The following is an 18,080-nucleotide window of genomic DNA, read 5'->3' as shown; positions in this document are numbered from 1 at the left end:
CAGACGAATATGATGTCAGTCGCGTATTGCGAAGCTAAACATTCACGCATGACAATAATCGACAATTAAGCCTTGGCAAATTTGAGCACGCAACTTCAATGCTTCACGCCTTCAACTCGGAGGAAGATAGATAAAACACCACGTTTCTTAAGTTTCGCTGCATCAGCGGGCCGAGAGTTCTATACCCTGCTTTTCTACACGCATCTCCTATCTGCTTGGCGCCTTTCCACAAACTTGCACTGTTTCTCTCTTCACCGCATGTTGAGAATCAGGTTTCCGCTGAAAGTCGCAATCAAGGCATATATATTGAACGCTCTGTGAACCGCGGAGGGAAGTGAGAAAGAAAGCATCAAGCTAAACATGCGGTGTTTGGAACTCGCGTCCTCTGTTGGCGTACGGAGGAAATATAGATATGCTCATTTGAGCGCTTGATGTTGGAAATCGCGAACGATAATTATAGCTCGGGACCTAACTAGGAGCTTGTATTTCAGGTCATGATGGTCCAATACGCTTAAAAAAACAAAGGCTGCTCCGTGCACCCGGAGCCGCCTGAGCGCGTTTAGCTTCGGTACTTTGCCATCGAAAGCTTCGGTACTTTGCCATACTTTGCACACTGCTTCATCGCACAGCATAGTGTGGAGGGCCGGTTTCGGCGTTTTTTTGATGGTAGTTCATATTTTTAGTTATTGATTTTGAGCCTTCGAGAAGCACGCGAGGAGTATTTACATGTCAGCGGTTTATTTGGCGGTCACGAAAGAGCCTCTGCAGTTTTATCAGAGCCTCTGTGTAAGGCTCTGTGTGAAGTGAAAGTTTAACTGAAAGTGCGCTTCTGCTCCGGAACCCTCAAGAAATGCTGGGATGAACTGCAGTAGGTCATTTTTGAGGTAGGTTGTTGCCATTTCAGGAGGCGCACTGGTACGGCAAGAATTAATATGCCGAAACAGAAGGCAAGCTGGCATATCATGTTGTAAAGAGAGAGCTTTAAGGCTCACGCTTAGCGGAAAATGCGCCGTCGAAAAGGTTTTACGTCGCGCGTGGAGTTGTGGAATTGAGAAGTGGTTGAAACGTTGCATAAATTGTGATAACAAGGTCGGAACATGACTCAAACGTCGTTATGACATGTACTTAAAATCCAGCCCACTTATAACGGCTACAGTTATAACGAACGCTGGCTTGTTACGAACACGGACAGCGTTATACCGTCAAAATTTGTATTAGGGCAATGACACTGCGTGTCAGATAAAACGAAACAAGCATGGCGGCACAACTCTGTTATAGCGAATGAGGAGGCACCACAAACTCTGCCCCGCGGTTGAAACCTCGCGCTTCCTGCGGCGGCAGTGACCCAATAGCGTCTCCCAGTACCCGTGACGCAACCGCAACCACCTTATTTGGAAACACGAGCACGGACGGCAGCGATAGGCGGTTGCCATTTGTTGTCTGCAATTCTCCCAAGCCTAGTTGCAAGCCTAGTTGCAAGCCTAGTTGCAGACAGAGGTCTGACAAGCGTCGTTTGTGAATTCAGCAGGTGCGCCCCTAGGCAATATACGAACTCCTCGACTGCCGAGAGTACCATGAAGATCATGACGAGGACACCGAACTACTCCTAGATGCAGTTACCGCTTCAACCTCGATTTGTTATATCGCATTATCAAAGCAGCTTGTTAATAGCAAAGTGTCTCGACAAGGAGCCCATGACTGCACTGGCGACTCTTGGAAAGCGCCGTGATAGCGTCTACAATAAATATGCATAGACAGAAATAAACGCCTTTTGGGTCTTAATATGTATTTTTGACTGTAATATAGGAAGTGCAATTACTACGTACCACGAATACGACGTACACAATATGCGTGGCTGTCCGGTTTGTTATAAGTGGGCTCGCCTGTATATAAAGTAAATGAATTGTGTTGAAAAGAAAATTGGGATCATTAGTGGAAACTCCATTGGGAACCCTTGGAGTGAGAGTCAGAGACGGTATCCATAGTTCAAGAAAGCACGTTCCTAGGCTTTGTCAGAGCGGTGTTTTATACGTATATTGGGCTGTGATCTTTCACCTAAACTGGTAGCTTACGATTGTATGCTAATGAGTACGTGTGCGATTAGAGGGGCACTAATTAAGGGAGTAGTGATTAAGCTAGCAGCAAAGTGCACGTCGGCGAGGGGTGAGTGTAGCGAACGACTGTATGTTTGCGTCACATCACGCTGGCATGTCATGTTATCTGGTCACATTAGTAGAGCAGGTGAACGGGTCATATGATAATGAAATCAACTGGAGTCACTATTGGGGCCCATTAACTATACCGCGTTATACTTTCAAAGACGGAGCTTAAGTGTCCTCCAAATTTTTGTCTTTTCTTCTATCTAAAACGTACACTTAGACTCTAAATGGTTGAAAGTAGAGACAAATTTATGAGACAACAAGATATATACAAATTCCGCACAAAAGCCGAATATTTAACCCTTCGCTACGTAGGTATATATTACGTGATAGCCTTAGATGCTCATGGGCCACTTAACCCATCATTATACATATTGGAGCATGGGTTCGTTTCGTCTATTGATGCATTTTTTCATCCGCCGGCTTGCGTAATGGGCTGGGTCTTACAGTGTCCTTGTGGTTGCCAAATCCTGTCGTGGCAGTGCCAGTAAAGTGGGGCTCATTTTTCTCCACTACCTACTTTGAGGGACGCGTTGATTTGGCGTAGGACACGTAGCAGACGCAGTTGCAGACGATGGACGGACAATGCACAAAAAAAACAGAGGAACCGGACTTTATTTATAATCACAAAAATGGTACACAAACAAATGCGTACAAAACAGCAAACAAGACACTGTCAGTTAACAAAGCTGGCTGAACACTGAAATCTCAGCTAGCGAAGCTGACACTTTAAAGCGCTTCAGTGCAAATAACTACAAAACACCGACAAGCCTGGGCAGTACTGGAGGTCGATATGCACCCTTGTCAAGTTTTAATTACGACAGCTTTGTCTGCTATGCTCCGCCATCCTATTTACTCCCTGCCCCGCACATCCGCATTGGGCGTAAGTAAATTTATTAGTATTAATATTACGTTTTTTACAAGGGACAGTTTTATTTGTTTGCAGCTAGGTAAAGCAATGACAAGCAATGCCTTTAGAACTGTGCATTAATATATGGCTACCTGAATTGTCTTTTACAAAACTGTTGTCGGTGCCTTGTTATTGCAGCTTTCGTACAAATATGGTGTTATTCCAAAAGGTTTGCGTCATGAGAACTTTTCGCCGTGTCCTTAAGAGGTCCTGACATGGTCTACCACCAAAATTGCGCTTTTACGCTGGAGCTATTAGCCACGACGTTAACAAGTAGAGCTCTACGAGCTCATTTCGGCTAGCATTTGTAATTTGAAGTTATCGGCTCTAATCCCCTCCCCCTGGCAGCGACGGCCATTTTAAAGCAGCCTGAGTGGCGTCATATGCTGGCAGCGTCGTCTGCTGCAAAAGTGAGTGAGCGCGCACAGCCGGCGCGGTGGTGGAAAACATCTAATGTCAAGCAAAACATAGGGGGGCAAACCTCCTAACATGGAACGAGGCAACCCCTAGGGGGCAGCCGTTACAGGGCAGCGCGTGCCTACTCGAGTCCGGCCGCTGCACATTCTGGCGACGTCGCCGATACCAGGCAGAAGCTACACAGGAAAGGAAAGAGGCCTTTGTTGATTTTGTCCCCCTCAACTTCCCCCCTTTTCCCCGTCGCACCGCGAACCTGAACAACGAACAACTCACTCCCCTACGCTCACTACCCACAGATGAGTCGGTTGAGTCGTTGAGTCGCGAGCCAGCACGTGACTGTCAGTTTATGTCGTCACGAACCGCGAGCGTCCCACAGTTGCGTGACTTCCACACTGTTGAGGAGAACATTTAAAAATTCAATTACATATTATTCGCTGCACTACATGAGCTCACATTTTGCCCATTTGTTCCGAGATGGGTAGTGAACAACATGCAATAAACAGCTTGAGGCTGAAAAATGATGTCATGACCCCTTGAATCTAGTATTTCCGTTGTTACATTCTGTATGCTTTATGAAGTGAAATTACCACAGACAGGCTGTGGCGACGTTCTAGATTTGTAAAAGAAAGAAGAGGATTATTCCAGGTTGAAAAAAGTCTCAGGATTTCCTTTTTATCTTTCAGTTTACAAGCTTTTTCTTACATTAACAGTTTTTTCTCTCATTTGTCGAAGATAAACTTGCGGCATGTATTGCCGTTTTCGACAGAGCGAACAGCTTTAATTTTCGTGCCACCGCATTTACAGGGACGAATAATAGAAAGACATGGAGGTCGAGTAATAACAGTATAACAACAGGCCGTTCCTGATTCCGACTAGCGTAAGATTTTGTCCGGCTGAGCTGTTCCGTAATAAACCTGCCTCCATAACATTCTCTTCTTATTCTGACCGACAGAGAACCTCAGTAGCAAGCAAACGCAGCCGATTGTTCATGGCACTGCAAACACTTTTTTCACGCCAGAGACTTACCTAGGAGTGGCTGCTTTTGGTGCGATATCATATACCTCAGGGTTCGGTTTGTAGGTGAAATGAGAGCAGAAGTTTCCCTTTGAGACGAAAGGGACCTCTACACCGCTTATGTTCAAGGAAATAGGCATCTTCATGTGTGCCTGGTCCATAGAAACGGCGCTCGTTGTGCAGTGCAGGAAGACGCTGTCAACCCTGTAATGAGAAGAGTGTTAAGAGCAGAGCATCTAAATAATGCACTGCAAAGTGATTCGCGCTGTTGTGATGTTCCCGCAATTCAAACAGGGCAATACACGTGTGCTTAACTTCATGTGCAAGCATTCCAGAAATGAGGAAGATTTGAGGACTGCCCCGCTGAATCCGTGAGTTGTACAAAAGATTGGGGCAACAAACATTGCTGAAAACTTTACTGCACGCTTTGCTGTTTTTGTAAACGAAGGGCGAACCATTATTTATGTCACAGAAACTATTTTTATGACTATGATTTGCCTTTGCGTTTGCAAATTTCATAGAGACCACGTCTTAACGATGACGGAAACGAATATTGTGTTGGTGCTGGCGCAGTCCATAACAGTTTATATTTTGCGGGAACATATTGTTTAGTGCAACTGTGCACAATAATATTACCACATACCCAGCTCCCAAGGCTGCGTCATGACAATTAGACGCTTCCAGATTCTCTATCTCGTTGCACCTAGAACGTTCGATACAGTACATAAACAGCGGGAGGAAGTTTTTCAGCAACAAGTCAACGCAGAAAATATTTTGTGGCGGTAACATACCCATCGAAGGTGGCTTTGATAAGTTCGTAAAGCAATGCGCTTCATAGAAATTTAATATAAATTTTTTCATGATTTTTATTAGAAGGTATTTTTTTTGTTTTTTACCCTACTCCTTTGTGTCGCCTCTCCAATCAAATGAATATTTGGTGTCACAATTCTGGCGTTTTGGTTCCACAGATGTTAGGCAAAATCATGCTCTGACATTTTTGCCGCGTTAAAATGTAGACAAAGATTCCAGCAAGCACAGAATGACAGAATTCTGCAAAGCTTGTACATTCCTCCTTTGTCTTTTTTTAGTACCTTAGCCTTTTCTTGCGTGCACGAAACTTTTATTCCTAAACCTTTCCTTCTGGCAATGGGTTGGCTGAACACATAAAAATCCTCGACAAAATTTGTCACGCATAAACAGATAATTACGATTCTTATATTAACGCGACTCGTTTGCTGTTGAGCACAAAACCAGCATGAAGCAAAAACGTTATAGCAACTCCTCCCCAGCTACGAACCAGTGGTTGCCGAGTAGCTGTAGCGGTTATAAGCTGAGTATTACACTTAAATCGTAGCCGCGAGGCGCACACTTCGGCGAATGTGAAATAAAGATGAAAGCTTCGTAGATTAAGTGCACGTTAACTGTCTCCGGTACATGAAATAATTAAGAAATCCTCACGATGTGAATATGAAGCCCTCATAACAATTTTAAATTTAAAGATACATGTGTCTGCTGAGGAAATCAAACAGAAAAAAAGCACGCTTTTTTCAATGGCACATTTCCACTTCTGCCTGTACCGATGTGGGCTGCAATCTGCCAACAGTTTATTCGCTTGGAAGAGAACTTGGCAGAAAGCATCTCATGTGACCTCACCATATAGCTTAGTTAAACCTGGCACTAATATTGGTCATTAGATTCTGCTACATATCCCTCTTTGCATTTGTATTGAGAAATATTTCCTTTTTAGGCTTATAAAGCGCATTACATGCTAGCGTTGTGCGCACAAAACATATCAAACGCATTCTCAATTCACTTCGATGCTCAGCTATGCTGCGGTTCTTATGCGGAACAAAAACGCCTAATGAGCATGCCGTGCAAACATGCACGCTAACTGCAGTAAATATAATGCTCATTAAAGAATCTTAGGTAATTACTCAGGCTACGATAACATTTTTTTTCATTGTTTGTGTCCGCCTGGCCGCCTTACCCACTTACAGTAATGACTTTTGCGTCTGCTCTCGGTATTTAAAAAATTATAAGAGCTTATTTTTTGGACAACCTGCATAAACCTATTCCAAGCACACATACAGCTTAGAGAAGTTGTAGGTTACCCGAATATATTCTCGAAAATCACGAGCTCTTGCTCTGTGCTTCTTTCCTTTACTTAATTTCTTTTTTATTTTCATTTTATTTGCTTAAAGGCCCCATGACTGCGGTATTACATCTTTAATCTGTTTGCCATCGTTATTTTAACACCCATTGATTACCGGGAAATTTTCGCTATTGTTGCAGGGCAGCTGTGAACAAAGCTTTTTACTTTGCAATTGGAAATTACACATAAGGCATACATGCGCAGCAACTTGTGGTTGCGACATATACCTTTTTATGCTGCAAATGCTTTCTCCAATGGTCACAAGTCGCTGTGAACCGGTGTCTAGATTTGTCCCGCGCAGAGTCAAGTTGGTTCCACCGGCTACTGGCCCATAACATGGTAGTACTTCTGTAAGTTGAGCAACCTGGAAAGAAAACCTTCCTTATCGTGCGAGTCGCTTTTGATGAGGCTATCCAGAGCTAATACATTAAAAAATTACAGAAGAACAATGCGATTGATCGGGGCAGAGTACTCGTTAGAATTAGCGTTCCCTCAAACGGAACAGCCGCTGCCACTTACGGGTTCAGACCGCGGGAGCGGGTTTAGTAAACCAGTCAATCACCGTCGGCACGCTGTACCACCGCTAAACTGTTCCCATTCAATCCAGCAGTCTGCCTCTGACACGCCGTACCCCCTCTCCGCTCTCCTCCACCCGGCCCCGTCTCCTCCCACCATCTCTTTGTCTCACCGCTCCCACTTCCCTTTCCCTTGTTCCTCCACTCATCCAGAGGAGTGGAGAGGGCCTCCTCTTTGTGAGCGAAAAATGACGGGCATGGCTCTGGCAGGTGGTCCCAACTTAGGAGGCAGGTGGGCTACATGAGTCACGTGACCTTGCGGCGTAACCTGGCCATCGGCGTAACCTGCCATAACCTACCCATCGGATAGTGAGCAAACTGCCCACGGTGGTAGGTGGTAGTTAAATTATTGATTAGTCGCTCGGAAACAGCAAACTGTGCCGCGCAAGGCCCAGCCACAGGAGCACCTGCCATCGCAGGGCAGTGGCGCATCGCTTAACCGCTGCACCACTGCGCCAGGAGGGGTATGAGAACTCCCAGGGATCTATGAATGTAAGGAATGACCTCATGCATATATGGCAATTAACCCAGTACGCTATCGCGTCATACGATTAAGGGGGAGCTTAAATGTCCCCTCTATTCTTTCTCGCCATCAACCGAAGCGACAGGAACGGTGTCGATGCATAATGAGCTACATGCACAGCGTGGCTTGTAATAAATCATCTTGGCCATTTTTCTCTTCAGAAAGGCTGTGCTCTGAAACGAGCGCTATTTTTCTTTTCTCTTGCAAATTTAATTGAGCGCCATATTAAGTATACATTTAGATTTATCGACGTCACCGTACTGAGTAAATGAATCATCCCATGCTATGCAGTTTTACTAATAAATTAGTAGCAGTGGCTCTTCAGCAATAGTTAGAAAAGTGCAAATAGGCACTACACTTAAAGTGTTACAAGTGTGCCACTGTGCACTCCGAAATAAGAATAAAGAACATGCACTATGACCTTGGTCCCGCTTGCATTCCCAGGGGTGTATGATGACAGCGGTGGTCGGTAGGTGAAAGTGAAGTGTCCTTCACCGCCCGTGCTGTTCGGCGGCACGTGCAGCCCGTCCATTTGAAAGCTGACTTGCGCCTGTATGCGAAGCCGGTGCTTCTGCAATTCGGCACTGCTGATTACGGAAAACTGCGTCAACGACGGCCCAGGACACAGCAACTTCCGACCGTCTTCCAGCGCGCGACAAGCCTTGAAGAGAAGTATAGCAGAGTGCACAACATAATCAATGCTCTCTGAGAACTGCAATGAACCCGATTTTCAGCAAGGCATGCATTGACACCCGTCTACGGGGCCACGAGGCAATCGGGAATATCGTCATATCTATGCCGGTCTATCCCTACGCGGGGCGCATACTCATTGCACAGGGTTATTCGACGTAAGATGCCCTTGAGCTTGGCTAATATCCGATAGTCTTCTGTGCTTGCACTAATAGCTGAGTGATTAAGACCATAAAATACAGGAAAACTGCTAATCGACAAGTTTCCTTGTGCGCAAAACTATATGTATAAGAATGCCCCGCCGATTTCGCCACAATGCTAAAAAATTGTGAAACGGCCTGAAATTACCAACGCCAACACACGTACAGCTTTATTGACACTAGGAGAATTGGTAGAATGAGGAAGATACAGGCACCCAGGTAAGCCACGATGCTGGGCGGCCATGGGCCCCATATGGGCAACTCTCTCGCATACCCGCATTGATCCCCAGAGGAGGATATGCGGGGAATTCCGAACTGGGTGGCCCCTTTTTACCCTGCTTAGGTCCCTTATTAATCCATATCTCAAGGGCTGACCGAACCCACTTTCTTTCATGCAGCCTTCATTGGCTGCCGTGGTAGTCTCGAGGGCAGATTATGGGAATATAGACTCGATGCCTGAAAACCTCGGTATGCCAAAATGAAGGTGCCCACAAGAAAACGCTCTTGGTCTTCCATTGGTTGAGGCGAGGCTGGAAAACGAGCATGCCTACACAGTGCTAACATTAGGTTCTTGTTTGGTAATCAGAGGCTGACGCAACATTCATTTGGGCTCTATACACGAAGAACCTCGGTGAGGCGTAACGGGGCACTGGTGAAAGGCCGTACTTATTGCTACATCCGCCTTCCAGGGTCTAAACAAGCCGGGATTCCTTTCACTGGCTCACTTGTATGATGCTTGTGCATAAGTTATTATTACACGTGAGTCAAATGAAATGTTGAGCTTCATTCGGCGATTAGGAAACGAGTTTGGCTCTGAGTAACTTAAAACTGCAAATGGAGCAAAGCGCACGCACGAATAAATATGCAACCCTACCGGAATGCACTGGAATAAATGTAGCTCTCCTAACTGCGGATTTCACACGGCTTCCACACTAAAATATAGCTTTTACAAATGCTGGATTTATTCATTACGTGTGCCTTCCAGCGTGCGTGGTGCTCCTCAGAGGCCTGCATTGTAGTGGTAGCACGTTTTGGATGAGGGGTTCTCATTAGTGAACATAACGATCGTCGATATCTGTTTTTTCATCACAGTGGGGCGGGCTTTAAGGACACCGAGAGGTATTAAAATAAGAAGCCAGGGGCACCGGCGAAGGCTGAGCCATTAATATGGTTATCTAGCATTTTAATTAGGGCTGCTCCAACGCGGTGCGCACGCGCTTTGTTATTTACCTGCTTGAAGATAGACTCGGCAAACGTTCCAATGGACCTTTAGGTGCTTGTAGGGAAGAACTTCATACTAATTAAAGCCATTCGGAATTCATCTGTGTATGCCTTTTACCTTGTGAACGTTTTTCATAAAGTGGCTCGCGATGCCCGTATCGAAACTCTGGACAGAGCCCATTGGCTGAACACCATAGGAACTCGACCACTGCCTCGGCTGATAGGTACAGCTGGATGTGGGTACACGTGCCAAGAAGGCTTAAAGTTGCATTTTTAAAACTAGAGATGACGTTCGTGTATCTTCCTAATACCTGAAGCTGAGAGGTGGCGCTGATTACAGTGTTACAGTAGTATTAAAGTAGTAGTGATTTCAGTACTAAGATCATGCAGACAGTGTGTGGCTAAAAGGCGAAAAGGAGGAGACAGGTCTTGCATGATTAGTGGGGGCCGTTGTGTCAAATATGAAAGTGATATTTTGCCGGTCACGCTAAATGTGCAGTATACTACGCCCTCTTGTGGAATAAAGGGTACAGACGCCATGAATGGCCACTTATGGTTATTGTACTCATGGCATACGGTTGGCCTTAGATGCAGCTGTGTAAGCAGATTGCCTAATACAAAGTTTAATGTGGTTTTGGAAGAAAATGGTTCTAATAGTTTTGGAAGAAAAGGCTCGAATTATTTATTATATTGCTGTGACTAGCACGAATGGTTGTCTATTATAAACAAATTCTGGTTATAAACAACATTTATCGGTATGGAGACGTTTCGCCATTTTTATGGAAGCAGACAAGATATAAAAATTATAAATTAACATGCTCACAATAGTAATCGATGGCTAATAAAATGGCTTACGATGCAAGTGGCGAACAGACAATCGTTCGTGGCTGAATTTACGTAAGTGCAAATTTTCCTTGTCGCATTTATGTCGTTGTGCGGATAAAGCATGCTGGGACAGGGACTTATTGTTGCGATTTATTTCAGAGCAGAAAGCTGCCTCTTGATTTGTATACGCCGCATGCATAATAAATTTCGGAATTAGATATCAGCCGCATGCTACTTGGGAAGAAAAGAATTTCAGAAGCAAAAGACGAAATCTTTCCCTTACGGTCGTAATGGACTCTTGTTTCTGGTTGTCCAGAGAAGCAACTCGAGTGACCATCGCTGGTTTGGAGACGCTGTGCAAGTGAACACCGTCCGCAGCAATGGCGGGCTGCTCGCTGTAGAAAGCAAGAAAATTCATCTCAATACAATAACCGGTTTTACAGGCCTGGTAACGTTGCCATGTTTAAAATGTGAGGAACTAATAGACCATCATTAGCACTTTTTAATTTTGCGCAGGCACTGCGCATAACCTTTCATCCTAACCTGTAGAAGGCCGTCATTGGAGCGATGCTGCCGATGAAAGGGTTGGGCATGAATCTAAACGTGAAGCCGAGGCCACTCGCAGAAATGAAGGGAATGGTGACACCATCAATGGCCAGGGCGACTCGCAGCTCGCTGTCCTCTTGATCTGCAGGCGCCGCGCTTGTTGAGCACTGCACAGTCGTTTGGTTGAACCTATAATGAAAAACACATTGAGGCGATGGCTGCAGCTTCACGCTGGTCATAATCAGCTCTTTTGCTCACTACATCGGGCAGTTGACCAGAGAGTCGAATAATCATCATTAAATGGGTAGGCTGTTAAACTGAAAGAACAATTTATGTTTCAGGAATCGTGGTTAGCAGGCTTGCGTGCGATAAATGTTATAAGAAGGAGCACCAGAGGACGTTTTCTTGCTATTTGGTAGTAACAACCTGGTAGTTGGTAGAGCACCAGTTTCCTTATTTGCTTGCAGTTCCTACAAGGCTATTTTTGAGCGAAGTAGTGCACATAAAATATTCCTTTTCTATTACGCCCCCATGATTCCAAATGGCGTTGTTACACCTGGGGGACATTTATGCAATGTAGCTCCCTACACTTTGATTGCAATGAGTATGTATGTGCGCGTCCGCGTTGTCTTTTCGATGTCTGGAGGTGTCACTTATGTATAAGAAAGAATGTTTAGAATATCACCACATGAAATTTTGAGCGTTTCTGAGCTTTGCACATAGGAATAGGGTTGAAAATAGGGCAAAACACACACTACGATAATAGCCGCATGATCTTGACTTCACTTTTCCAAACTCGTGCAAAATGAAATGAAGGGGAGCCAGGGCGCTCTAGTGAACCTTATTGCAAAATGTACATGCTGAGCCCGAAGGCATTGTGACAAGATTGCGGGTCAAGAGAAGTTATTAATGCGCTAACATTACCAGTCTAGTTATGGGCAAAATCCGAGGGATGTTTGCCGATGGATGTTTGAAGCCTTGGGTATTAGAGTGAAAAACGAAAAAAAGAAAGACGCAGTGAATCTCTCACATCTCTTTGGACATCTTAACCGTGGTGTGGGGAAAGAATGAAAGAGAGAATGGAAGACGGAAAGAGAAAATGAACATTATGAAGTTGCATAGTGTGATTCTTCGATTGGACCACATCACTCGACCAAAGGCTATATATACATCATGAGAACGGCGCCGCATGCACTAATCAGTTTTTATCATGTCTTTGAACCATACGGACCTGTGTTATGTTCTTTTGAACAACACGCAAACAAATGATTAATCAAATGAAAACTTTCTTTTCCGTCGGTGTATGTAAAATGAATTCAGAAACGCAAATCAGTCACACAATCGAAAGCGCAGTGCTTGCTCATATCCCTCCGCAACAATTACAATGATCACATGTGAATTTGTTCTTTCAATTTTATTACTTGTGATATCAGCAACAGAAGATGCAAGGGCGTAAGGTGGCATTATATTTGATTAGAAAATTTGTTGATCCAATTTGTAGTATTTTTCTCAACAATATGCAAATGATTGAGGGAATAACGATCGTGCTCGAGAATTTGCGTCTCTGATGCGTATCCATGGGGCTTCTTTTGTACATTTACTGCAGAACACATAGTGTACATATACCTATATCGAGTTACAAACAGTATATTTATTTTGTAGTGGTCTAATCTGTGCTATTTTTTCATGTCTAATACCCAATGTGTATCGGATTATGAACGTTCACGGACTGCCAGATCTTAGCTAGTCATTGCGCTGTCCATAAAGGGGAAATCTGACTGTTTTAAAAAATACGGTCGGAGGATGTCTACTGGCAGGTGAGTCACGGATGTCTCAAAATAATGTTTGACTGGCGCCATTTGTGTACACCCTGTAAGAATCTCTGGTTCACTGGGGGTTCCACATTAGATCGTCGCATTTAACTTTAGAGACTTAGAGCGGAGGAGCAATATTTTACTAAAATGTACTTTTACCAAACCTTAGCCTCATACAGCCGTCACCACTACAGCCGCAGCGCCACTATAATTGTAATAATGACCAACCAGACTACTCCTCATCCATCGCTACGCCGAGCACTAAAAATAGTCTCACTTCAAAACATTTTGTTACATTGAACCAATCGCAGTGGTTTTGGCAAATGCTGAATTCTGCGTTACAGCGCTCGTGAAAAGTAATACCGAATAGACAAAAAATGCCGATGGCGTTTTCGACTTCGCCTTCTGTCTTGTCTTTGTCTCACAAAAGACGCCAAGCATGACACGGGAACATCTCTCACGGTTATGACTACTTGATTTGCGCGCTCACTTGTGCCACCCAGCGTGTTACTGCTTTAACGACGCAACCAAAGCAAGAAGTTCTGTGTGGTAGCTCAACAAAAATTATATTTTCAAGTTTTTATTGTAAGAGCTTTGTTGTTTTATCGTTTGTCCTCGGCAATCCTCCCATTCGCTTGCGTAAAAGCACACTTAACCTCTGGACAACTAAAGAGTATGCTGCCTGTGACATGCCTAATCGATGGTCGAGCAAAGTATTTCAGGAACAAGCGGTTCAATTGCTCTACAAGGAAGCATTATGCTTTCCAGTACAACAGGAAGCAGTAGTCCGAGCGTTATTGTAGCTCTGGGAAAATTCGCTGTATCTGTTTCAAACATGGATGCCACTTGATGCATGCTCTTTTGTGGAAAGGAAAGCCTGGATGCTGGAGGGTGAGAGAGAGTGAATGGAAGCAAAGGCGTGAGCAGCCCGCCATTGTTTCTGTATAGTGTCAGCTTACAGCACTGCGTGTACTGAGCATGATTATCCCTTGACTTGCGTTGGTCGTGGCCGAGGCAATGGGCAGTTCGGAGTTGGGCTATCGCTTTCTGGCCGCCACGATGGCGTTCCTAATCTAGTCGAGAAGAGAATGCATCCCTCAACAGCGATGTGATCTAGTGGTAGCATGGTGATAGCCAGGGATGCAGCGAGGGGAGTCTCAGAGATTAAAAGAGCCTATCTGGTGACAACCAATCGAGAAAAGCAGTATCAGCTTCCTGCATTTTGACCAGAGAAGTTTGCAATACTGTAATTTACCTTACTGCATTCTCCTTTAAGTAACTACGCTAACTCGAAACATTCCATTGCACTTGGAATCTTTTCAATGCCCTTAGTTCCACTTGCATCGGTACTGCTTAATCGTGCCCCTTAAATGAAGATAATTGTAGTTTCTACATTGCATTGAAAATAACTGGGGATCTCATCCAACAGGGAGTCCTAATTATAAAGGGTATAATGTTATGCGGTACTCGTATTACTTGAGATTTTTGTTTCAGTCTACCATGTAGATCCCTACTCTCTGCGAAAGGGTGCACCAGGATAGGGTTTAGGTATGCGCGTTTAATAAGAGCGGTAATGAGCGAACAGTTCCTGAAGCCTCTAAAGCTTTTACAAGATAGCTTCAAGAAAGGTACTCTCGTTTGAAGGGGGACCTTCTTTCTTTGTTTCAGTTGCTTACGCAGACCACTAGTACTTTTTCGCGCTTTTTGCAGTAAGTCACTTCAGCTGAAAAGTACGCGAGCAAAAAAAAAAAGCTAGAACCACGCCTATTCAGACCCTATTGAACTGTTGGAAGATTACTTTGCGAACGCTCTCATACGCTTATCGACCAGCCGCACAGTGTGTACCATCTGCGATGCAAATTTTAAGAGCCGAAAAGTTTTACTACTCCTCTCCGCAGCGTCTTCGCCATGTACGCGAGTTTGACCTTGAACCGAGGATAAACCAGGTGACAGCAATGACGTCACTCAGCCGCCGCCACCGCCGAAACCGAGCGCTCGCCTCTGCCTAGTCACGTGACAACCGTGACGTCACTCAACCGCAGCTACGCCGGAGCCGTGCGCTCGCTCTGTCTAGATAGCCTCCGCTGCCGCTCAGCCGGTTCCAACGGATAGCAACAGCTCTTGACAATTTGACGGCAGCAGTCGCCATGGATGATCCAGGCGAGACACCTCGTGAACTGTCTCCGTCTCACAGGTTGGCTGTCGATTTGGCTACTTAGGTTGAGCAGGATTAAACCTTTTCCTAATTTTTTCTCAACTTCGAACAAAGAAGCTTCTCAAGTATTCTGCTTAAAAGTCATGCCATCTGTGTAGAGCAGCAAAGTTGTTAGCGAAACTCGTTATAGAAGCCTGAAGTTTACTTTGACTTTATTGAAGTCGCTAAATGAAAAGTAAGTGGCTTTATTACTTTGCTTCCTTCTCAGACGTACTTGTAAATCTTGCACGTGGTGCCTCCGATCATTACGGCTCGTTGTGACCCGATGTCGAGATTCACCCCAAGAAGTGTGACGTTAGTGCCTCCGGCTACTGGTCCATAGTCAGGCACTACGCCGGACAACCTTGCGACCTAGAGCAAAAAGAGGAAACACTCCTTGTGATGTCTACGCCCATAAGCGAATATTGCTCAAGAACGGCACTAGAAATGCCCCTCAAAGAAGTCCATGCAATCGAAGCCTCGAAATATAGGTTGGACGTCGTGTCAATCTCCTTACACTTCCTAGTGTACACCTGCGATTTCAAACTATAATGTGCTAGGAGTTTAACCACGAAGTCACTGCCATAGGTATACTCCTTTGGTTACAGAGCCCCCTTGAGGGTGATTTGCTGCGCCGTTTCTTGAGTTGCGTTCCACTTTAGTCTATACTAAGCATAGTAGAATATCACTTTGAACAATATTCAACATTCTGTCCTGAACACGAAGTGACAAAATTCGACCATACCCAACAGGTCTTTCATAATAATAATAATAATAATAATAATAATAATAATAATAATAATAATAATAATAATAATAATAATAATAATAATAATAATAATTATTATTATAATTGGTTTTTTGGCGAAAGGAAATGGCGCAGTACCTGTATCATATCGTTGGACACCTGAACCGCGCCGTAAGGGAATGGATAAAGGAGGGAGTGAAAGAAGAAAGGAAGAGAGAGGTGCCGTAGTGGAGGGCTCCGGAATAATTACGACCACCTGGGGATCTTTACCATGCACTGACATCGCGCAGCACACGGGCGCCTTAGCGTTTTGCCTCCATGAAAACGCAGCCGCCGCGGTCGGGTTCGAACCCGGGAACTCAGGGTCAGTAGCCGAGCGCCCTAGCCACTGAGCCACCACGGCGGGTGCCTTTCGTAGTATGCTTTCTGCATTCTACCGTGTAGGCATAACAAGATACCATGGATTCCACGATATGTCACCAATGCCACTCCCTTTTGCAGCCACAGGTAGCGCGTTCGTGCTTTGTGCAACAAGGCCACGACAAAGTAGTCAGACACGCTTGAAGCGCGTTTGGTTAACATATAACGGCACGCTTAACATGGAAGCCAACAGATCGTTTTGTGAAGAAGTTGAGCACCTTGTATTCGAAGGCAGATGGAAGTGTCAGAGTGTGGATGACGTCGTAGTTTTTCTTGGCATCCCTGTTTGTATCGTTTACAGAGATCGTAATGTCCACTTTGCCGGCGCCCTCTGCCGGAGGAGTTTTGCACTTCACCCTGGAGGGTAGAAAAGAATTTTTTTCAGGAGGTTTAGCTTTTGGAAATGTTTTGTTACAATATTATACTTGCAAGTATTTTGGGGGGAAGCGTAACCAATAAAGAGCGTGCACATTCTGGTTAGTATGCGATTTTGAGCTCATCGGAGACAACGAAGCGTTTCATTTATATTTATTCCTCTAAACATCGTTTGATCATACATACACAGCAGTGCTTCAATGCTTTTTGATAAACAGGCCACTCTTGCAACCTAAATGAGATTAGAATAGAGAGTATTCACGATGCACTCATTCAGCTACCAATTTGTGAAAGTAGCTCTGTCGAAATCGATGTTTTGTTAATGACGACCAACTGCGTGTAAAAATTCTTATTACCGCCATTCAAATACATATTCGGCTAGAAGTTTACAACACCTGCGCGGCAATGCCGCCTCCAGAACGTTTAGAAGTTCTGAAGAGCCATGCCATAGAGCAGGCGCTGACAAAATGCAGCATTTTGAATGAAACAAAATGAGGTGTATGTATATAAGACAGGGCATGAATTTCGCTCTGGAGTTTGGATAGGCGTTTAATCACAAAACTGGCACTCGTTTAAAAAGTGCGAAGGCTATGTTTTTTTTTAATCATTGTGTCAAGGCTCCTTCGCTGATACCGCGGCGATCCCTCTCTTTCATTACATGTCGATTATTAAACGAACCGACCACACAGACTTCTGTTTCTGTATATTTCGTGGTAAGTCATTAGTAAGTCCAGTAAGTCATTAGGACTACGTTTGGACAGAGAACGACAGTAGAAAAGAGCATGATACAAAACGATGCACCCTTGTATAGCGTAGCGCTCTAGCAAAATGGATTCTTACCGACGTGCTGATATTTTCACCGATATGTAGAACTGCGCTTCCGCTAAACGGTGCAAATGCATAAAACTCATATCTGTAGAATTGAGTCCTTTGCCCGCCTCACAGCTCAGGCTTGCATCCAATGACTTTATTTGACTGGGTGAAAAACTGACAAAATTAGAACCTTGAATATTGATATCCAAACTGAATAAATCTGACAAATGGAACATAGCACACGAGGCTGAAGTGTAGTGGGCAGGCGCGCGAGTGCACGCGTCTTTAACTTTTGTGTGTAGGGCGATCCCGCCACTGTCTGCTCCTTTCCACCTTACACGCCGCCGCTCTGTTGCCTTGATGGGTAGCCATTATCCCCTCCCGCTCCGTGTTTTCCTTTTTTTTTGTTTCCCTCGTCCGGGGTCGGCTCCCCGCGGCTTCGGGGTGGGCGGCGGGGGACAACACGTTTTTCTTTTTTATTTGT

General features: G+C 44.7%; 1 protein-coding gene across 1 annotated transcript in view; it reads right to left on the bottom strand.

Moving 5' to 3' along the window:
- LOC144099222 (hepatocyte growth factor receptor-like) overlaps positions 1-18,080 on the bottom strand; it is a 78,978-nt gene that overhangs the window by 21,018 nt on the left and 39,880 nt on the right. The window contains exons 7-13 of the mRNA XM_077632368.1: positions 16,627-16,765; positions 15,476-15,612; positions 11,230-11,421; positions 10,970-11,081; positions 8,172-8,411; positions 6,880-7,016; positions 4,513-4,704 (exon numbers count right to left, since the gene is read on the bottom strand). Of these exons, the coding sequence (XP_077488494.1) occupies positions 4,513-4,704; positions 6,880-7,016; positions 8,172-8,411; positions 10,970-11,081; positions 11,230-11,421; positions 15,476-15,612; positions 16,627-16,765 (1,149 nt within the window). The remainder of the gene's footprint in view (positions 1-4,512; positions 4,705-6,879; positions 7,017-8,171; positions 8,412-10,969; positions 11,082-11,229; positions 11,422-15,475; positions 15,613-16,626; positions 16,766-18,080) is intronic.

Source organism: Amblyomma americanum, chromosome 7 (assembly GCF_052857255.1).
Source record: "Amblyomma americanum isolate KBUSLIRL-KWMA chromosome 7, ASM5285725v1, whole genome shotgun sequence".
NCBI lineage: Eukaryota > Metazoa > Arthropoda > Arachnida > Ixodida > Ixodidae > Amblyomma > Amblyomma americanum.
Note: the sequence above shows the minus strand (reverse complement) of the source record. Positions and strands in the feature narration are given on the sequence as shown.